The following is an 18,485-nucleotide window of genomic DNA, read 5'->3' as shown; positions in this document are numbered from 1 at the left end:
CTTTTGTGAGCAAGCGTGAAAGAGCGCTCTCCCGGCTGAGGGAATCTCCCCCTCCCCCGTCGCCCGCACAGAGCGTGCACAGCGCTTCCGCGCGGACATCACGCTGAGGCCCACCCATGTAAAATGGCGGCGTGCCCCCCGATTGGGGGCGCCGATCAGAGGCGCGCCTGCTCGCGCCCACTCCTGCACATCCCCCGCCCACCCCTCCCCGACAGGGGAAAATTCTTCCCATTATGTCGAAGCTTTTTGTCTTGCTCTCATCAGGACAATCACAAGAATATCAATTTCTGGGGAAACAATGCTTAAAGAATTGTTGTTGGAGATTTAAAAATGCAATTTTTTTAAAAAGTAAAATTTTTCTTTTCTGTCTCTCTTTTCTCTCTCCTAATCTTTCTTTCCCTTCGTTTCTCTTTCTGGACCAGGTTTCAATTCACTCAATCTAATTTACACTTTAATTCTCAGTCCTTACATACAAACATATCAACTAGGAGCAGGATGAGGCCACTCGGCCCCTCGAGCCTGCTCAGCCATTCAATAAGATCATGGCTGATCCGGATGTAACCTCAACCCCACATTCCCGCCTACCCCTGATAACCTTTCACCCCCTTGTTAATGAAGAATCGATCCAACTCTGCCTTAAAAATATTCAAAGACTCTGCTTCCACTGCCTTTTGGGGAAGAGAGTTCCAAAGATTCACGACCCTTTGAGAGAAAAAAAATCTCCTCATCTCTGTGCTAAATGGGTGACCTCTTATTTTTAAACAGTGACCCCTAGTTCTAGATTCTCCTAGAAGAGGAAACATCCTCTCCACATTTCTTACATTGTCAATTTCACAATCCTTTCAATCCAATTGGTTATCAGGTCCCAGATACCCAATTTTCCTCACTGTGACAATTTGCCATGGAAAAATTAAGGACTTAAATATGCAAGGGAGAAGTGTAACTAATGGTGGATCCCATTAAAATCACTCCCACAGCAAATTATGGCCCATTAATATGTAAAATATTTTAAATAACCAGATGCTGGTGGAGTAGGGAGGATCCCACTATGGAATTGCCAGGGAATGCTGCTTCGCAGATCATTTAGCACAGACTCGGACTTTCCAACAGTAAGACTGACAGTTCCTGTCTGAGTCTCTGGGTTTGAATTTGAGAAGCTATTACAGGAATTTAGCAATCGGCCGTACCTGAATAAAATAGATGAAATGTTTGAAGGAGGTGTTCAGATGAGCCTCTTCCTGTAGCTGGATCACAGAATCAAAATGCTGATGGTAAATATGGCCATAGACTCGGAACAGGCGTTTCAGGATGGTCTTTGCCACCGACATGAAATTCCTGGGGAAAGGAACACCTAGAAAGAGAGATAAAGAAAGAGAGAGCGAGAGAGAGAAGGCTTGTAATTCTACTGCACTTCATGGTTTGATGTTAAAATGTAAGATTTGCATTACAGTAGCGTCTTTCACAACCTCAGCACATCCCAAAGTGCTTTACCAGGCAAATAAGTAACTTTGAAGCGTTTTCACTGTTGTAAAGTAGAAAATGCAGCAGCCAATTTGTGCACAGCAAGCTCCCACAAACAGCGAACCCCATTTGCTTCCTATTGAGCCACGGCTGACAGTCATTAACCCACAGTCTGCTCGTGAAACAAGTACCCATCACTCTTTTCTCTTAATCGTCAGCTATGCAGCACCTTTAATGCAGAACACACATATCCCTGATTCGGTATAGGCTGTGGAGCCGCGGTGTCATGAAGCTATTGATGCATATAATATTTTGGAAAATATTTTTCTTTGAAAATAGAGGCGGGTATGTCTTAATTGGATTAAAGCCAGCTAGTCTGGGTGCTTTGATATGCGCTAGTTTGAGATGTAAACAGAGAGATAGCATGCATTTGCATTTTTTGATTAGAGCATTCAAGAACTGGGGTGAAAATTGATGCCTTTCTAACAGCTACCAAGCAATATGTTTATATTACTAATAAGATTGGTATTATGAAAGGGGTTTCATTGTTGAAAGGTGAAGTTCAAAGAGGTTGTTGATACAATGAGAATTAACATTCAATGGGGCTGGTAGGTATAACTTCAGTAGTTTTCGGGTGTGCAGGGCAGAGGCAATGTAAGGTCAAAAGGCAGCTGTAAGCCTCCAACTGGCTCCACAGTGAAAAGAATCTCATTTTGAATTTGTAAGGTGAAAATGCTTTGCCTGGTGTTTGGCTAAGTCTATGGGCTGCTGTTGCCTTAATGGAGATTAGTTTAGGAATTTGTTAAAAGTCATGATAGTCGTAATTTGTAGCCATGTGTACATATTTTAACCTGTGTAATTAATAAAATGTTTCATTTAGTTTAATGTAAAACCTTGAGAACTGGTGGTCTGATTCCTGAGTTTAGAGTCGCATCTCAAACGTATCACTTAAAATTATAGGTTATGACAGTTGTTTAAAGTTTCCCTCTAGGATTTTTAAATAACTCCATTTTACCAACTACATTGGCCATAACAATTGTGGGCTGTTCCAGGATAAATTATATTTCTAATTCTTCGATTGGTTAGGAATCGGTGAATCTTAAAACTTACATGTACGAGTGGCACTTTGAATTCAGGAGTCGGTGAGGTATTTTAGAAGTGGAGAGACTGCAAGATGGCTTTGGCAATTGCTGGGAGTAGAGGAAATAACTCTCATTGAGTTGGAGAAAATAACCAAAAGTAAGTTAACAGAGTTGGTGGATAAGTTACAATTGGGGTTACCTGCAGGAGCTTTAGAAAGATGGCATCAAACTTTAAAAACTATGATAAGAGCACACTGTCATGATTATGCACAGGATTGGGATATGGGAATTCCATTTTTCTTATTTGCTATTAGAGACACTCCTAATGCATCGACTGGTTTTATCCCTTTTGAACTAGTTTATGGTCATGAGGTAAGGGGACCACTGATGTTGATTCATGAGAAATTGGTGGGTCAAAATTCAGAAACTACTCTCCTGGAATATGTATCAAATTTCAGGTAAAGATTGAACAGGGCATGTGAGTTGGCTGGGGAACATTTAAAGACATCACAGCAAGATTTGAAAGTGAAGGCAGATAAAAAGGCTAAAATTGGCAGTTTTATTTCTGAAGAGAAAATGTTAGTTTTGTTACCAGTACTAGGTGAATCATTAAATGCAAGATTTAGTGGGCCTTACAGGATTGAAAAGAAATTGAGTGAAGTAAATTATTTAATAAAAACTCCAGACAGAAGAAAAAAGCAGAGGGCGTGTCATGTAAATATGCTCAAAAGGTACTTTGACAGGGAAGAGGAACAAGCAGAGGTATTAGTGATGATGGATGATGAGAAAGAGGTAGAAGGGCAGGACTCTGAAATTGATTTTCCTCTAATCAAATTGGATAACGAGGGGGTGCTTGAAAATTTAAATGAAATATTGAGTTACCTTCCAAGCAAGTGTCAGTGATTTGGAAAAGCTATTGCAGTCACCTATTTGTGGAAATAAGTTGGGAAAGACATATTTAGCTTCACACGATGTGTGTATAGAAATATCATCTTCAGTGAGGCAACAGCCTTATAGATCAAATCCAGCAAAGTTATCACAAATACAAAAAGAAATTGATTTCATGCTTCAAAATTATATCATTGAGTCTAGCTGCAGTAACTGGAGTTTGCCAGTCGTACTGGTACCGAAACTGGATGGAACACAAAGACTGTGGGCAGAATTTAGCCCTCGATGGGCGGGCGGGCCCCACCAGGTTGGCAGCGGGTGGGCAGCTGACCCCCGCCACTGTAACGGGGCCCGCCGCCATTTTAAGTAGGCGGGCCAATTAAGGCCCGCCCAGCGGCATTCCCGACGGGAAGCACTATGCGCTTCCTGTGCGGGGTGGGGGGGTGGAGGGATTCCCCATCTGTCAAAGTGCGCTGTTTCGTGCATGCGTGCGAAAGAGCGCACTGCTCCCTGAGGCAAAGTCCTATCTCAGGGAGATTAGTGACAGTGGTCAAAACTTTAAAAATAGAAACATTACAAAGTTATTAACATGTCCCCCTCATGCGACAATGTCACACGAGATGGGACATGTTAATAAAGAATACATAAACTTTATTATTTTTTTACAAAATGGACATGAAACTTCATCCCACCAGTGGATGAAGTTTCATGAATAATCTGGAGCCCACTGGGGCTCCTGGCCTGCCCGCCAGCCTTAAGCTTGGCCGGGCAGGGTCTTTAAGTACTTTAACTAGCCTGTCAATGGCCTCAATAGGCCATTGACAGGACGGCCGGCGGACAGCTGATTTCTCTGGCCGCCCACCTTCCTAAAAATTTAAATGGCCCGGGATGACGTCGGGGATTCCTCTGCCCCCAAATCGCCGAGGGGAAAATCCTGACCTGTGTGTGGACCATCGAAAGGTGAATGCGGTGACAAAAGAGGATTCATATCCCTTACCACAGTTGGAGGGTTGCATTGGGAAAGTAGGACAATCGAAATTTATCACAAAGATTGACTTGCTAAAAGGATATTGGCAGGTACCATTGTTGGAGAGGGCAAAGGAGATATCAGCTTTTGTAACGCCAAGTGGACTAGATCAGTTTAAAGTCATGCCATTTGGTATGAAGAATGCACCTGTGACATTTCAAAGACTGATAAACAAAGTAATTGTGGGTCTGAGCAATTGTGTGGTTTTTATTGATGATCTAATTGTTTTCAGACAGGCGTGGGAGTCATTTAGCATCGAGAAGAATTATTTACTCAATTACAAGAAGCTAATTTGGTGATGAAGTTGGCTAAAAGTGAATTTGCAAAAGCGCGAATTACGTATCTAGGCCACACCATTGGACATGGTAAGGTGGCTCCAAGAGATGCGAAAGTCAAGGCTATTGTGAATTTCCCAGCGCCTACAACAAAATGAGAAGTTTTGAGATTTCTGGGCCAGAGTGGGTTTTACCGGAAATTTGGACCAAATTTTAGCTGAGCAGTTGCTTCACTGACTGAACTATTAAAAAAGAACAAGAAGTTTCAATGGACACTGGAGTGTCAGAAGTCATTCGATAGTTTGAAAACTGTATTAACAACGACACCAGTGTTGGCAGTACCCAATTATGCCAAGCAATTCAAGTTGGCCGTTGGTGCAAGTTGGTGCAATAGGCATTCGGGCTGTACCGTTACAAGAAGATGACGCTGGAATTGAAAACCGATAGGGTATTTATCACGGAAACTGAATGTACAACAGAGAAGATATTCAATGATCGAAAAAGAGACTTTGAGTTTGATGTTAGCATTGCAGCATTTTGAAATTCATGTTGCAAACAATTCATCAGAAGCAATCGTTTATACCGACCATAATCCTTTGAAGTTTTTGGACAAATTCTGTGACAAAAGTGCATGGCTTTGGAGAGACTGCAAGATGGCTATGGCAATTGCTGGGAGTAGAGGAAATAACTCTCATTGAGTTGGAGAAAATAACCAAAAGTAAGTTAACAGAGTTGGTGGATAAGTTACAATTGGGGTTACCTGCAGGAGCTTTAGAAAGATGGCACCAAACTTTAAAAACTATGATAAGAGCACACTGTCGTGATTATGCACGGGATTGGGATATGGGAATTCCATTTTTCTTATTTGCTATTAGAGACGCTCCTAATGCATCGACCGGTTTTATCCCTTTTGAACTAGTTTATGGTCATGAGGTAAGGGGACCACTGAAGTTGATTCATGAGAAATTGGTGGGTCAAAATTCAGAAACTACTCTCCTGGAATATGTATCAAATTTCAAGTAAAGATTGAACAGGGCATGTGAGTTGGCTGGGGAACATTTAAAGACATCACAGCAAGATTTGAAAGTGAAGGCAGATAAAAAGGCTAAAATTGGCAGTTTTATTTCTGGAGAGAAAGTGTTAGTTTTGTTACCAGTACTAGGTGAATCATTAAATGCAAGATTTAGTGGGCCTTACAGGATTGAAAAGAAATTGAGTGAAGTAAATTATTTAATAAAAACTCCAGATAGAAGAAAGAAGCAGAGGGCGTGTCATGTAAATAAGCTTAAAAGGTACTTTGACAGGGAAGAGGAACAAAAAGAGGTATTAGTGAAGGGGATGATGAGAAAGAGATGGAAGGGCAGGACTCTGAAATTGATTTTCCTCTAATCAAATTGGATAACGAGGGGGTGCTTGAAAATTTAAATGAAATATTGAGTTACCTTCCAAGCAAGTGTCAGTGATTTGGAAAAGCTATTGCAGTCACCTATTTGTGGAAATAAGTTGGGAAAGACATATTTAGCTTCACACGATGTATGTATAGAAATATCATCTTCAGTGAGGCAACAGCCTTATAGATCAAATCCAGCAAAGTTATCACAAGTACAAAATGAAATTGATTTCATGCTTCAAAATACTATCATTGAGTCTAGCTGCAGTAACTGGAGTTTGCCAGTCGTACTGGTACCGAAACTGGATGGAACACAAAGACTGTGGGCAGAATTTAGCCCTCGATGGGCGGGCAGGCCCCACCAGGTTGGCAGCTGGTGGGCAGCTGACCCCCGCCACTGAAACGGGGCCCGTCGCCATTTTAAGTGGGCGGGCCAATTCAGGCCCGGCCAGCGGCATTCCCGATGGGAAGCACTATGCGCTTCCTAGGCGGGGGTGCGGGGCGGGTAGGGATTCCCCATCTGTCAAAGTGCGCACTGCTCCCTGAGGCAAAGTCCTGTCTCAGGGAGATTAGTGACAGTGGTCAAAACTTTAAAAATAGAAACATTAAAATGTTATTAACATGTCCCCCTCATGCGACAATGTCACATGAGATGGGACATGTTAATAAAGAACACATAAACTTTATTATTTTTGTACAAAATGGACATGAAACTTTATCCCGCCAGTGGATGAAGTTTCTTGAATAATCTGGAGCCCGCTGGGGCTCCTGGCCTGCCCGCCAGCCTTAAGCTTGGCCGGGCAGGTCTTTAAGTACTTTAACTAGCCTGTCAATGGCCTCAATTGATTCCTCCACCCCCAAATGGCAGAGGGGAAAATCCTGACCTGTGAGTGGACTATCGAAAGGTGAATGTGGTGACAAAAGCGGATTCATATCCCATACCACAGTTGGAGGGTTGCATTGGGAAAGTAGGACAATCGAAATTTATCACAAAGGTTGACTTGCTAAAAGGATATTGGCAGGTACCATTGTTGGAGAGGACAAAGGAGATATCAGCCAAGTGGACTATATCAGTTTAAAGTCATGCCATTTGGTATGAAGAATGCACCTGCAACATTTCAAAGACTGACAAACAAAGTAATTGTGGGTCTGAGCAATTGTGTGGTTTTTATTGATGATCTAATTGTTTTCAGACAGGCGTGGGAGTCATTTAGCATCGAGAAGAATTATTTACTCAATTACAAGAAGCTAATTTGGTGATGAAGTTGGCTAAAAGTGAATTTGCAAAAGCGCGAACTACGTATCTAGGCCATACCATTGGACATGGTAAGGTGGCTCCAAGAGATGCGAAAGTCAAGGCTATTGTGAATTTCCCAGCGCCTACAACAAAATGAGAAGTTTTGAGATTTCTGGGTCAGTGTGGGTTTTACCGGAAATTTGGACCAAATTTTAGCTGAGTGGTTGCTCCACTGACTGAACTATTAAAAAAGGACAAGAAGTTTCAATGGATACTTGAATGTCATAAGTCATTCAATAGTTTGAAAACTGTATTAACTACGACACCAGTGTTGGTACCCAATTATGCCAAGCAATTCACGTTGGCCGTTGACGCAAGTGACATAGGCTTTGTGGCTGTACTGTTACAAGAAGATGACGCTGGAATTGAAAACCAATAGGGTATTTTTCACGGAAACTGAATGTACAACAGAGAAGATATTCAATGATTGAAAAAGAGACTTTGAGTTTGGTGTTAGCATTGCAATATTTTGAAATTCATGTTGCAAACAATTCATCAGAAGCAATCGTTTATACCGACCATAATCCTTTGAAGTTTTTGGACAAATTCTGTGACAAAAGTGCATGGCTTTTCAGATGGAGTCTATTGTTACAACCATTTAATCTATGGATTATACATGTTGCTGGAAGAGAAAATCTGTTTGCAGATGCATTATCAAGAGTTTGAAGCTCGAAGGAAAATGGGACATTTACAAAAAACTTGGGCACTGAACTGGAGTGATTTCTGTTGATACCAAGGACTTGTATATATATATAGTTATGTTAATGCATGCATCTGGTAATGTAATAGTGTAATAAGTATAGGAGATAGTGTGAAATGGGTTATTAAAATGAAGCTGTCTTTTAGAATTATGACGGTTCATTTTCTGATAAGGAGGGGGATGTCATGAAGCTATTAATGCATATAACATTTTGGAAAATATTTTTCTTTTAAAATAGAGGTTTGGTCTGCAGGTATGTCTTAATTGGATTACAGCCAGCTAGTCTGGGTGCTTTGAAATATGCTGGTTTGAGATGTAAACAGAGAGATAGCGTGAATTTGCATTTTTTGAATAGATCATTCAAGAACTGGGGTGACAATTGATGCCTTTCTAACAGCTACTAAGCAATATGTTTATATTACTAATAAAATTGGTATTGTTGAAAGGTGAAGTTCAAAGAGGTTGTTGATACAATGAAAATTAACATTCAATGGGGCTGGTAGGTATAACTTTAATAGTTTTCGGGTGTGCAGGGCAGATGCAATGTAAGATCAAAAGGCAGCTGTAAGCCTCCAACTGGCTCCACAGTGAAAAGAGCCTCATTTTGAATTTGTAAGGTGAAAATGCTTTGCCGGGTGTTTGGTTAAGTCTATGGGCTGCTGTTGCCTTAATGGAGATTAGTTTGGGAATTTATTAAAAGTTATGATAGTAGTAATTTGTAGCCATGTGTATATATATATTTTAAACTGTGTAAATTAATAAAATGTTTCATTTAGTTTAATGTAAAACCTCGAGAACTGGTGGCCTGATTCCTGAGCTTAGAGTCGCATTTCAAACATAACACTTGAAATTATAGGCTATGACAGTTGTTTAAAGTTTCCCCCTGGGGTTTTTAAATAACTCAGCTTTACCAACTGCGTTGGTCATAACAGGCAGGAAGAGGGAAATAAGAGAGAAAAATAGGATAAAAGGGTTGGATAGATCCTTTAAAGGGACAGCACAGGCACGATGGGCCAAATAGCCTCCTTCTGCACTCTTTGATTCAAACCAACAGCACTGGAAGAGGTTGGTTGGCAATCCACCTCACCTGCTGTTTGCAAGATCATACCTTTTGCAAAATTAAGGGTGGCCACATTTACTTATGTAACAACAGTGACTGCACACCAAGAAAGAACTAATGGTATATGAAGCATTCTGACATGTCTGAACAAGGTGATTAGATTTGGTAAATGCTTTCTTACTTATCTACAGAGATACGTAAAGGGCAGGGGAGAAAAATGAGACAAGTTGATTGGAATTAGTAAGGACCAGTGAACAAACACGCTGGAATGTCAATAAAGGTCATTAAAGGAACTTGGTCAACACAGTATGGACAGGAAATTCCAAACAGTGACTTGGTAGTACAGAACTAGAATATTACTGAAAAGAGTGGCATGTTACATGAGACATGCTTATCTCTCACTCAACAGGACAAACACAAGAATACCAAATTTCAAACAATCACAACAACTTATACTACAGGAGAAAAGGATGCTGATTGGTTGGCAAGTGTGCTCTGATTGGCTGAGGCGTTTGTCCTGATGAGTGCAAGACAAAAAGCTATGGCAACGTGTCTCTCTTTTCAACAATAAAATGCCAAATATTGCGAACTTCAGTTAAGTATGAATACCCTGGAATTCACTGTCCCAGTTTTACTTTTTATCTCCAAGGGCAGTGAGGTTTAAAAAATACATCACAGTGGAGAAAATGGAGCTTTTAAAGTGTTACCTATCTTGGATGGAAAGAGTGTTTCATCATCAAGCTGGTCCTGTACCCACGTCATCAGGTAATCAATGTATTTAGGTGCTGAACATTTAATTGGTTTCTTAATGTTTGTTCCATCAGCCCAATGATATTCATATCTGAAAATGGTGGGTAAAAAGACAGGCAGGGCCATTAATAAACAAGACAATTGATAGAATTAACAGCACAGAAACAGACCATTCAGCCCAGCTGGTCAGTGCTGGTGTTTCTCCTCCCAGCCCTACTTCATCTACAAGACAGCCCAATCCCCTACTCTATAAAACATCCTCAGATAGGATGTCAATGATTGAGAATTTGATGACCTCAACCTGACAACATACGATCTATGCACTTTGATCCAAAATGCAGAGTGTAGTAGACCTTTCATTTCTATTCTGTAAATTGAGGAGACCTGCGTTTTAAAACCTATTGTAATTATTTGTGTACTGAAATGTTCATAATTGTGCAATCCTTATCTATCCATCTATCTACCTACAGGGATCGAGTGGGCTGAGTGGGACTAACTGGATTGCTCCGTGGGGAGCCAGCATGAAATCAATAGACCGAATAGCCTCCTTCTATGTCGTAAATGACTGTATGCCTATGGCTGAATTTGCTTCAAATCATCAGCAAATGTGGCTCACTAATGAGGGAATCTTCTACGAGCTCCTGGTATGTGCTGTTCTCTGTACCAAGAGTGTCCAGCAGTCACACACAAACGACTGTCTCCATTAGCATGCATACATCTGAAGCTGGGGATGTCTACGGAACCCAGCGGCCTGATGTAGGGCTTATCCCGCCAGGAAGATGTTTACAGAGGTCCTGAGGGAAACAGCAGAGGGTCGGGGGAGTGGCACCAGTTGGATAAGCTCTTTCATAGACACAGCATAGGAACAATAGGTTGAAAAGCTCCTACTGCAACGCAACATTCTCTGATTCTTTGAGGCGGCTGTGTTCAGAACAACACTTCCCAAACCCTCGGGCCCAAAAAAATCCAAACTGCACAAAGTAGCAAGCGAGAAAAACGATAAGGAATAGAAAACGCCTGGGTTCCACTGCTCAGACTGAGAGACCCTCAGGCCGCAGTGATACTATTAAACATTTAAAATAAGTTGACTGCAGATTTAACAGCACAGAATATTGATAGAAGCACCTCTTCTATCATGTGGGGGTGCAATTTTTTTAGAACAGTCACTGCTTTGAGGTTTCAGTTTTGGACAAACAAGGAACAAAAGCAGAAGCAGAATATTATTTTGGGTTTGTCACAAGATTGTGTACAGCAATGTCAGTGCAACCAGGCAGAAAAAGACATTCAAAATGGTCAATGAGATCACTTTTGAGAATTCAGAATTGTGGAAAATTCTGTTACAGACACTGTTTGAACTCTGAGCCTCCTACAGTAAGTAATTTTGCTGTGAGTTACACAATTACAACAATTTGCATTGATGTAGCACCTTTAATGCAGTAGGAGCGATTATCAAACAAAATTTGACACCAAGCCACATAAGGACATTGGGCTGCATTTTCCTGTGTTTTCTGGGTCCCAACATTGGGACCCAGTGGGGGTCCCAAATCCACATTTGTCAGTGCAATTTTCCAGGAGGCTGCCTCCTAATTGGTCACCTTCATACTTGCCATCATGCTCTTGATGTTGCATGGCCAATCAGATGACCAGTAGTTTTAAGGCCTCTGCAACCCCAGCAGGAGAGGGTGCTGTGTTTTGTGCCTCGGTGATATGTAGAGATGACACCAGTATGTCTAACCAGGAGCTTTATTTACAGTGCTTTTAACATGCCTGCAGGCACAAACTTCCAGCTTACTTTTAGTTTCTCTCTCATGCAGGCTTGACTAACAGCACACAGAGCAGAGTCAACAGACGCACATAATCAAACACCAAACAACTGTACAATTAACTGGATGCTGCAGAGGCAGGCTGGCGACCACAAGGGTGCCTCAAAATGGAGGGCATGGATGCAAATTAAAAATGGTCTTGGGATAAAAGCCATTAGGCTCCTCAGAGCAGAGGGGAAACCTCTCCGAGTGAATTGTTTCAAACGCAGGTGGGGTCTTTCCTGTCCTCGGCCCTGTCATTGGGACATGGAGCCTCCAGGCTCAATGGCCCTTGACTTGCCACAGGGAGGCCTTCTTCACTGAGCTGGTGAACTCCAGCAGTTTGAGGTGGGATTGCTCTGTTGCTGGGGCAAAATGCCACAACTGGATTTTTCATCATCTTAATTGGCTCCCCTCCCCCTATTGCGAGCATGCACTCCACCTTCCGGCCTGCCCTGGGAATGTTGCCCTTGGTGGGAATGTGTCAAGGAGTTATTCCGACACAGCTACCCCACTATTTTCCGGCTCTCCAGTGCCTTCTATCACAAGAAAAATCAGCCCATTGGGGCAGATGGCTAAAGAGGACCAATTTAAAGAGGGAGGGAGAGATGAAGAGTTTTAGGGAGGGAATTCCAGAGCTTAGGGTCCAGGCAGCTGAAGGTGCGGCCACAAATAATGGAGCAATTAAGATTGGGGACGCTCAACAGGCCAGAATTAGAGGTGCACAGAGATCTTGGAGGGTTCTAAGGCTGGAGGAGGTTACAGCAATCGAGAGGGGGCGAGGCCATGGGGGGATTTGAAAACAAGGATGAGATTTTAAAATTGAGGCTTCGCTTGACCAGTCAGCGAGCGTGGTGGAGGGGGTTGGGTGAATGGGGCTTTGTACAATTAAGATTTGGGGAGCCACATCCATTGCAATCTTGAGGGAGTGCTGCACTGTCACAGGTGCTGTCTCTCAGATCAGGCATTAATCCGAGGCCCCATCTTCCTTCTCAAGTGGACATAAAAGGTCCCATTGGACTATCTTGAGGAAGAACATGGGAGTGATCCCAGTGCCCTGGGGCCAACAATTGTCCCTCAATCAACATCACTCGAAAAACAGATTTGGTCATTATCACATTGCTGTTTGTGGGAGCTTGCTGTGCGCAGTTTGGCTTGCCTACATTACAACAGTTACTTGGTCAGAAAATATTTGGGTTATTCTGAGGTCATGAAAGACACTACATAAATGCAAGTGTTGTTTCTTTCTGAGTCTCGTGTCACAGTTAATGATGTTCTTAGGAGGCCCTGTGAGATGTATAACTGTATATATTTAATGAGCTTAATTAATTGTATAGTAGACAGGATGTAGTCAAACTAGACCTGACAGTGCCTGAAACAAGATTTTATGCAATTCTGAATTCTCACATGATGGTCTCACTGGTCCATGTCCCATGCCTATCTTTGCACTGATGTGCTGGCAATTGTTTCCAGTCATCTGACAAACAAAACATGGTTCTGCTTTTATTTACTCAAACTAAAACCTTTAAAATGATGACCATCCTAAAGGAGCTGGACATCATTAAAGAAGTTCCTTTTTCTAAAATTGTAATCGAAAGAACTTGTGCCTTTCACAACCTCTGAACATCTCAAAGTTCTTTACAGCCAATGAAGCATATTTAGAGTGTAGTCACTGTTGTAATGTAGGAAACACGGCATCCAATTTGCGCACAGCAAGCTCCCACAGACAGCAGTGTGATAAATGACCAGTTAGTCTGTTTTAGGTTGAGGAAGGAATATTGATCAGCGGGTAACTTCCCTCCTCTTCTTTGAAAAAGCAGCCATGGCATCTTTTACCTCCACCTAACAGGGCAGACGGAGTCTCAGTTTAATTTCTTGTTTGAAATGCAGCACCTCTGACAGTGCATCACTCCCTCAGTACTGCAGTGAGAGTGTCAGCCGGGGTCATGTGCTAAAGTCTTGGTGTGGGGCTTGAACCCACAACCAGCTGACACCTTCACTTGTCTTCTCTGAAGGAGTCAAATCTTTACAGGAAGTGAAAGTTTAGTAGTTAAAAGCACCATCATATTTTTCTCTACCAGACGCAGTGAAGCGTAATCTGGCGAGAGAGGGTTGAAGTATCTTTTTGTACTGCAGAACTTTCCACTGAATGTGAAACAGTGCATTCTGAAGCTGGTTCCAGTCTCCATCCTAATGGACACAAAAATTGAAGATTTCATTTGAAAGGGCAATCCAAGATTTCCTGACTTAACCAAGTTTAGGGTTTTTTACTCCTCCACCCACATTTCTTTGATCGAGAAAAAAGCTTTTCAAAAATTAGGAACACTGAGAACCACAGACTTGGCCTTGAAGAGGGTGGGAATCTGGATCAATGCACAAGACCTTTGTTGATGGACCAAAAAAAAAACAGTAGCTGGGGGGGAACTGTGGGAATCAGAGGGTGGGAAGGGTGTTAGGGAGCTCAGGAAAGCAGCAAGCAGTGCATTGGAGTAGCCACATCTGGCAGGAGCGAAATTGTGCCGAAAAGGTTTTGGGGTGAGAGTGAGGTCAAGGTGGAAGAGGTGGATGTTTAGATGGTGGCCTGTTGGGGATGGAATATGATGGAGGGTGAGCCAAAACTCACAGTCAAACAGAACTGAGAGTTAGTGAAGTGATTGCTTCAACCTGATTGGCTGCCCAGGAATTGGGAATGAGCAGGATTTTGTGGGGGTTGTGATGGCAGCCTATGGATACTTATGAAGACCAATGTTTAGATAAGGAAGATAAAGGGGCATTGGACAGAAACTTAATTACCTCCAGACTTGATTATTCCAATGCTTTCTGGAAACCTTCTACTCCACCTTGCATCCCCGCCCTCTAAACTTTTGCTTGTTCAAAACTCTGTTGCCCATGTCCTAACTTGCACCCATTCACGTTCACCCATTACCCCATGTGCTCGCTGACCTACATTAGCTCCAGGCGTAGCAAACGCCAACCCCAATCCCAAAAGGTTTCCATGCACAAACCCGCTGTGCCATTCCTTTCCACATCCACCACCCACCCCCCCGCCCCCCCCACCCAACCCCCGAAATGTAAATGATATACATTCAGTATACGCTGAAAAACCCCAGCGGCAGCACACAGCATTTTCAAAGCTGACTGGGGATTGTACACCTGTTCACTGGTTTCCTGACATATACCCACAACTCAACGATAACTTGCAAATAAAGCAGATGCTCCTAAAATAGCACCGGCCACAGCAGCTCCTGTTCGATAGAGTCAGCGTGAATGCAGAGTGCGCTTTAGAGCAATTCACACTGAAACGTCTCAGGCACTCGCATTGGAGACAGGGTGCTTTATATATGTAAAGTCTTTCTCTTAGAACAGAGCAATATGATGAGCAAATATGGAAATAGAGGAGTCGGTTTGGAATCAATTGCTTTGGTTTCAGTCTAGCCGAGTCCGACTTTTTCAGTAATCTCTAAATGCCACACTGCTTCCTTTCGCTGCTCCCTTTGCTGGGTGTTGGTGCAGAAAGCTGATCATTAATGAAAAGATTAAGCAAGAAAGTGGGTATGAAGCAAAGGGTTTAAACTCACTTGGGACCTGCAGACATGACAGAGCAGCTCTCCTCAGTACAGCAATCTGTTATTGTTCCGTACAGCAGGTTAATCTGATTGAAGAAATCCACAGCTATTGTTGGAAAGAATCAGTAACACAAAGTTACAAAATGGACCATGTTAATATGCGCGCGTGTAACAGGCTTTCACATTCAGTGTGGAAGACCCTGACGACAGGTCATTGCCCTGAAACGTTAACTCTGTTTCTCTCTCCACAGGAGCTGCTGGACCTGCTGAGTGTTTCCAGCATTTTCCATTTTCGCAGTCAGTAGTTAGAATCATACAGCACTGAAGGGGGCCATTTGGCCCATCGTACATGCACTGTGCTCTTCGAGTATTTATCCAATTCCCTTTTGAAAATTAATATTGAACCTCCCTTTTAAGCAGTGAGTTTTCAATCAATGTTTCGGGTGAGATCTGCTCAGCATCTTTGTTTCTTCCCCATGGGTCCCGGCCAACATGCAATCCTCAAACAACGTCATCAAAACTGGGGAACTGGTTGTGGGATCTTGCTGTGCGCAAATCGGTTGCCACGTTTGCCGACATTTCAAAAGTAATTGATTGGCTGACAAGCACTTGGTGTCTCCAGGAGACACCTTCAGGACATAAAGGACACTGCAAGTTAATCATTTTGTTTCACCACAACTTAACATTGGACATCAGTATAAATGTTATCCACCTCCTCAAAGAGCTGGTAGATAAAATGTTTCCCGGAAAGAATGAAAGAGAAAAATGAAGAAAAAGAAACACTTAATATTTATGTAACATCTTGCAGGCCTCATGATGTCCCAAAAACGCTTCACAGCCCATGAAGCACTTTTGAAGTGTAGTCACTGTTGTAATGTAGGAAACGTGGCAGCCAATTTGCACACAGCAAGCTCCCACGATCAGCAAGGTGATAAATGACCAGATAATCTGCTTTTAGTGTTGCTGTTTGATGGTTTGAGGGATATATATGTAATGACCACAGGACACCAGGGAGAACGCCCCTGTGCTTTTTCGAGACAGTGTCCAAGGGATAAATTTCAACTCACACCTGCGACCAAAATGTGACTGTCTTCCAGATGTGACATAATCTACCTCACACACACTTTGCTTTCACTCCTTTAAGAGAAAGGGGTACCACGGATTGTCCTTTATAACTCCACATTGCTCTGTTGCAGCAGTTAGCAAATTGGCCATTTTCAGTTGAATAGTCCCTCACCCCGACCACAAAAGTAACTACGTTTACACTCTCTGGGAGTCAGTCTATTGAAGGATTAGGGTTTTTTTATTCTTTCACGGGATGTGGGCATCGCTGGCAAGGCCAGCATTCATTGCCCATTCCTAACTGTCCTTGGGAAGGTGATGGTGAGCTTCTGCAGTCCAAGTGGTAAAGTCCAAAGTCAAAAGGTAAATATTTAAACTCCCAAATGTGACTAAATGATCTCACTTACTATTGACAGCTATCCATTCATTCAGATCTTCACCATCAGGTAATCTGACAGCCATACGCAGGTTACCACTGCCCAGAGTGGCCTCTGCATGTTTCAGCAGCTCATACTGATGGGAACCTTCTGGAATGTTCTTCCTTGGCTTGAAGGTCTTAGATGAACGGTTTCCACTGTAAAACAATGAATGGTCACAATTAAACACAATGTCAACTTGGAATAGATGTGGACACAAGGCACCAAGTCCATTTATCCCGTGTGCTCACTGACCCGCATTGGCTCTCGATCCACTAGTGCCTTGATTTTAAAATTCTGATTCATTTTTTTCAATTCCTTTGTCCCCTCCCTTTCTCTGTAGCCTCCTCTAGCCCTACAACTCTCCCAAGATAGTTACACTTCTCCAATTTTGGCCTCTTGCACGTCCCTGATTTGCATCTCTCTGCCATTGGTGGTTGTGCCTTCAGTTGCCTGGGCCCTAAGCTCTGGAATTTCCTCCCTATACCTCTCTGTGCTCCTTACAGTTGAGGATTATCAGATCAACCATGATCTTAGTGAATGGTGGAGCAGACTCAATGGACCAAATGGCCTACTTCTGCTCCTACGTCATATGGTCTTATGGTCTCTCTCTCCCTCTTCCATTTGACCAAGATTTTGTTCATCCACCCTAATATCCCCCTACTTGTGCCAAATTTTCTTTGATAACACTGTGGAGCACTTTGGAATATTTTATGATATTAAAGGTGCTATCTAAATGCAAGTTATTGTTGATCAGAAATGAACTCACTCTGAGTTACGTTCCAATATTTACTGAGGCACTGAACATCGAAAAGGAAATTACAAGAGTAATTGCTCGGGCTTTCACACCTAAACCCAATCGCCCAGAGGGAATAATAAGGAACACTTGGCCGACAGCACTTCAAAATCATTAACCTCATCCAAAAAGGTGATGTCCCTCTTTTCCCATGGAGTGGGGTTATCAGTCGGTGTGCTGGGTTTTGACTTGCTGTATCCTTTCAGGAGGGAGCTGGACCAGTCTGTTACTGGGGCAAAGATCGCATCATACAGAAGATCAGCATCTTTAGGGGCGGGACCTTCCGATTGTCGTGCGGGGGTGGGGCCCGCTTGCCGACGCATGGAACTCCCGATGTCACCCCGCGTCATTTCCATTTTCAGGTTGACAGGGGTGCGGCTGAGTCAGCTGTGCGCTCGCCGACCTGTCAACGGCCTATCGAGGTCATTGACAAAGTAATTAAAGTCATTAACGGACCTGCCCGTCCAGCCTTAAGGTTGTCGGGCAGGCCGGGAGCCCCGGCGGGCTTTGGCAAAAGCACGAATACCTCATCCACGGGCGGGATGGAGTTTCGTGAGGGTTTTTAAATTTTTATTAAAGGTTTCAGTAAAAGTTATGGGCATGTCCCAACTCATGTGACAGTGTCACGTGAGGGGACGTGTCAGGGAAATTTTTCCATCGTTTGTATTACAAATTTTAATTCCGAGCCGATCTCCCTGAGGCAGCACTTGGCCTCAGGGGGATCTGTCAGCTCTTTTGTGCGCGTGCGTGAAAGAGCACACTCCCGGCTTCCTGGCTGAGGGAATCCCCCCCCCACCCCCCCCCACCCCCAGCCACCCGCACAGGGAGCGCATATCACCTCCGAGCGGATGTCATGCTGGGCGGGTCTTAATTGGCCCGCCCACGTAAAATGGCGGCGCGCCCCCAACTGGGG

The 18,485-nt window shown here is 43.1% G+C and overlaps 1 protein-coding gene across 1 annotated transcript in view; it reads right to left on the bottom strand.

Moving 5' to 3' along the window:
* The window catches only part of LOC144696602 (MOB kinase activator 1B-like), a 30,496-nt gene that overhangs the window by 1,188 nt on the left and 10,823 nt on the right, over window positions 1–18,485 (bottom strand). The window contains exons 2-5 of the mRNA XM_078568138.1: window positions 16,768–16,934; window positions 15,311–15,404; window positions 9,888–10,021; window positions 1,188–1,351 (exon numbers count right to left, since the gene is read on the bottom strand). Of these exons, the coding sequence (XP_078424264.1) occupies window positions 1,188–1,351; window positions 9,888–10,021; window positions 15,311–15,404; window positions 16,768–16,934 (559 nt within the window). The remainder of the gene's footprint in view (window positions 1–1,187; window positions 1,352–9,887; window positions 10,022–15,310; window positions 15,405–16,767; window positions 16,935–18,485) is intronic.

Source organism: Cetorhinus maximus, chromosome 1 (assembly GCF_964194155.1).
Source record: "Cetorhinus maximus chromosome 1, sCetMax3.hap1.1, whole genome shotgun sequence".
Classification (NCBI taxonomy): Eukaryota; Metazoa; Chordata; class Chondrichthyes; order Lamniformes; family Cetorhinidae; genus Cetorhinus; species Cetorhinus maximus.
This window is presented reverse-complemented; position numbering and strand designations above follow the sequence as displayed.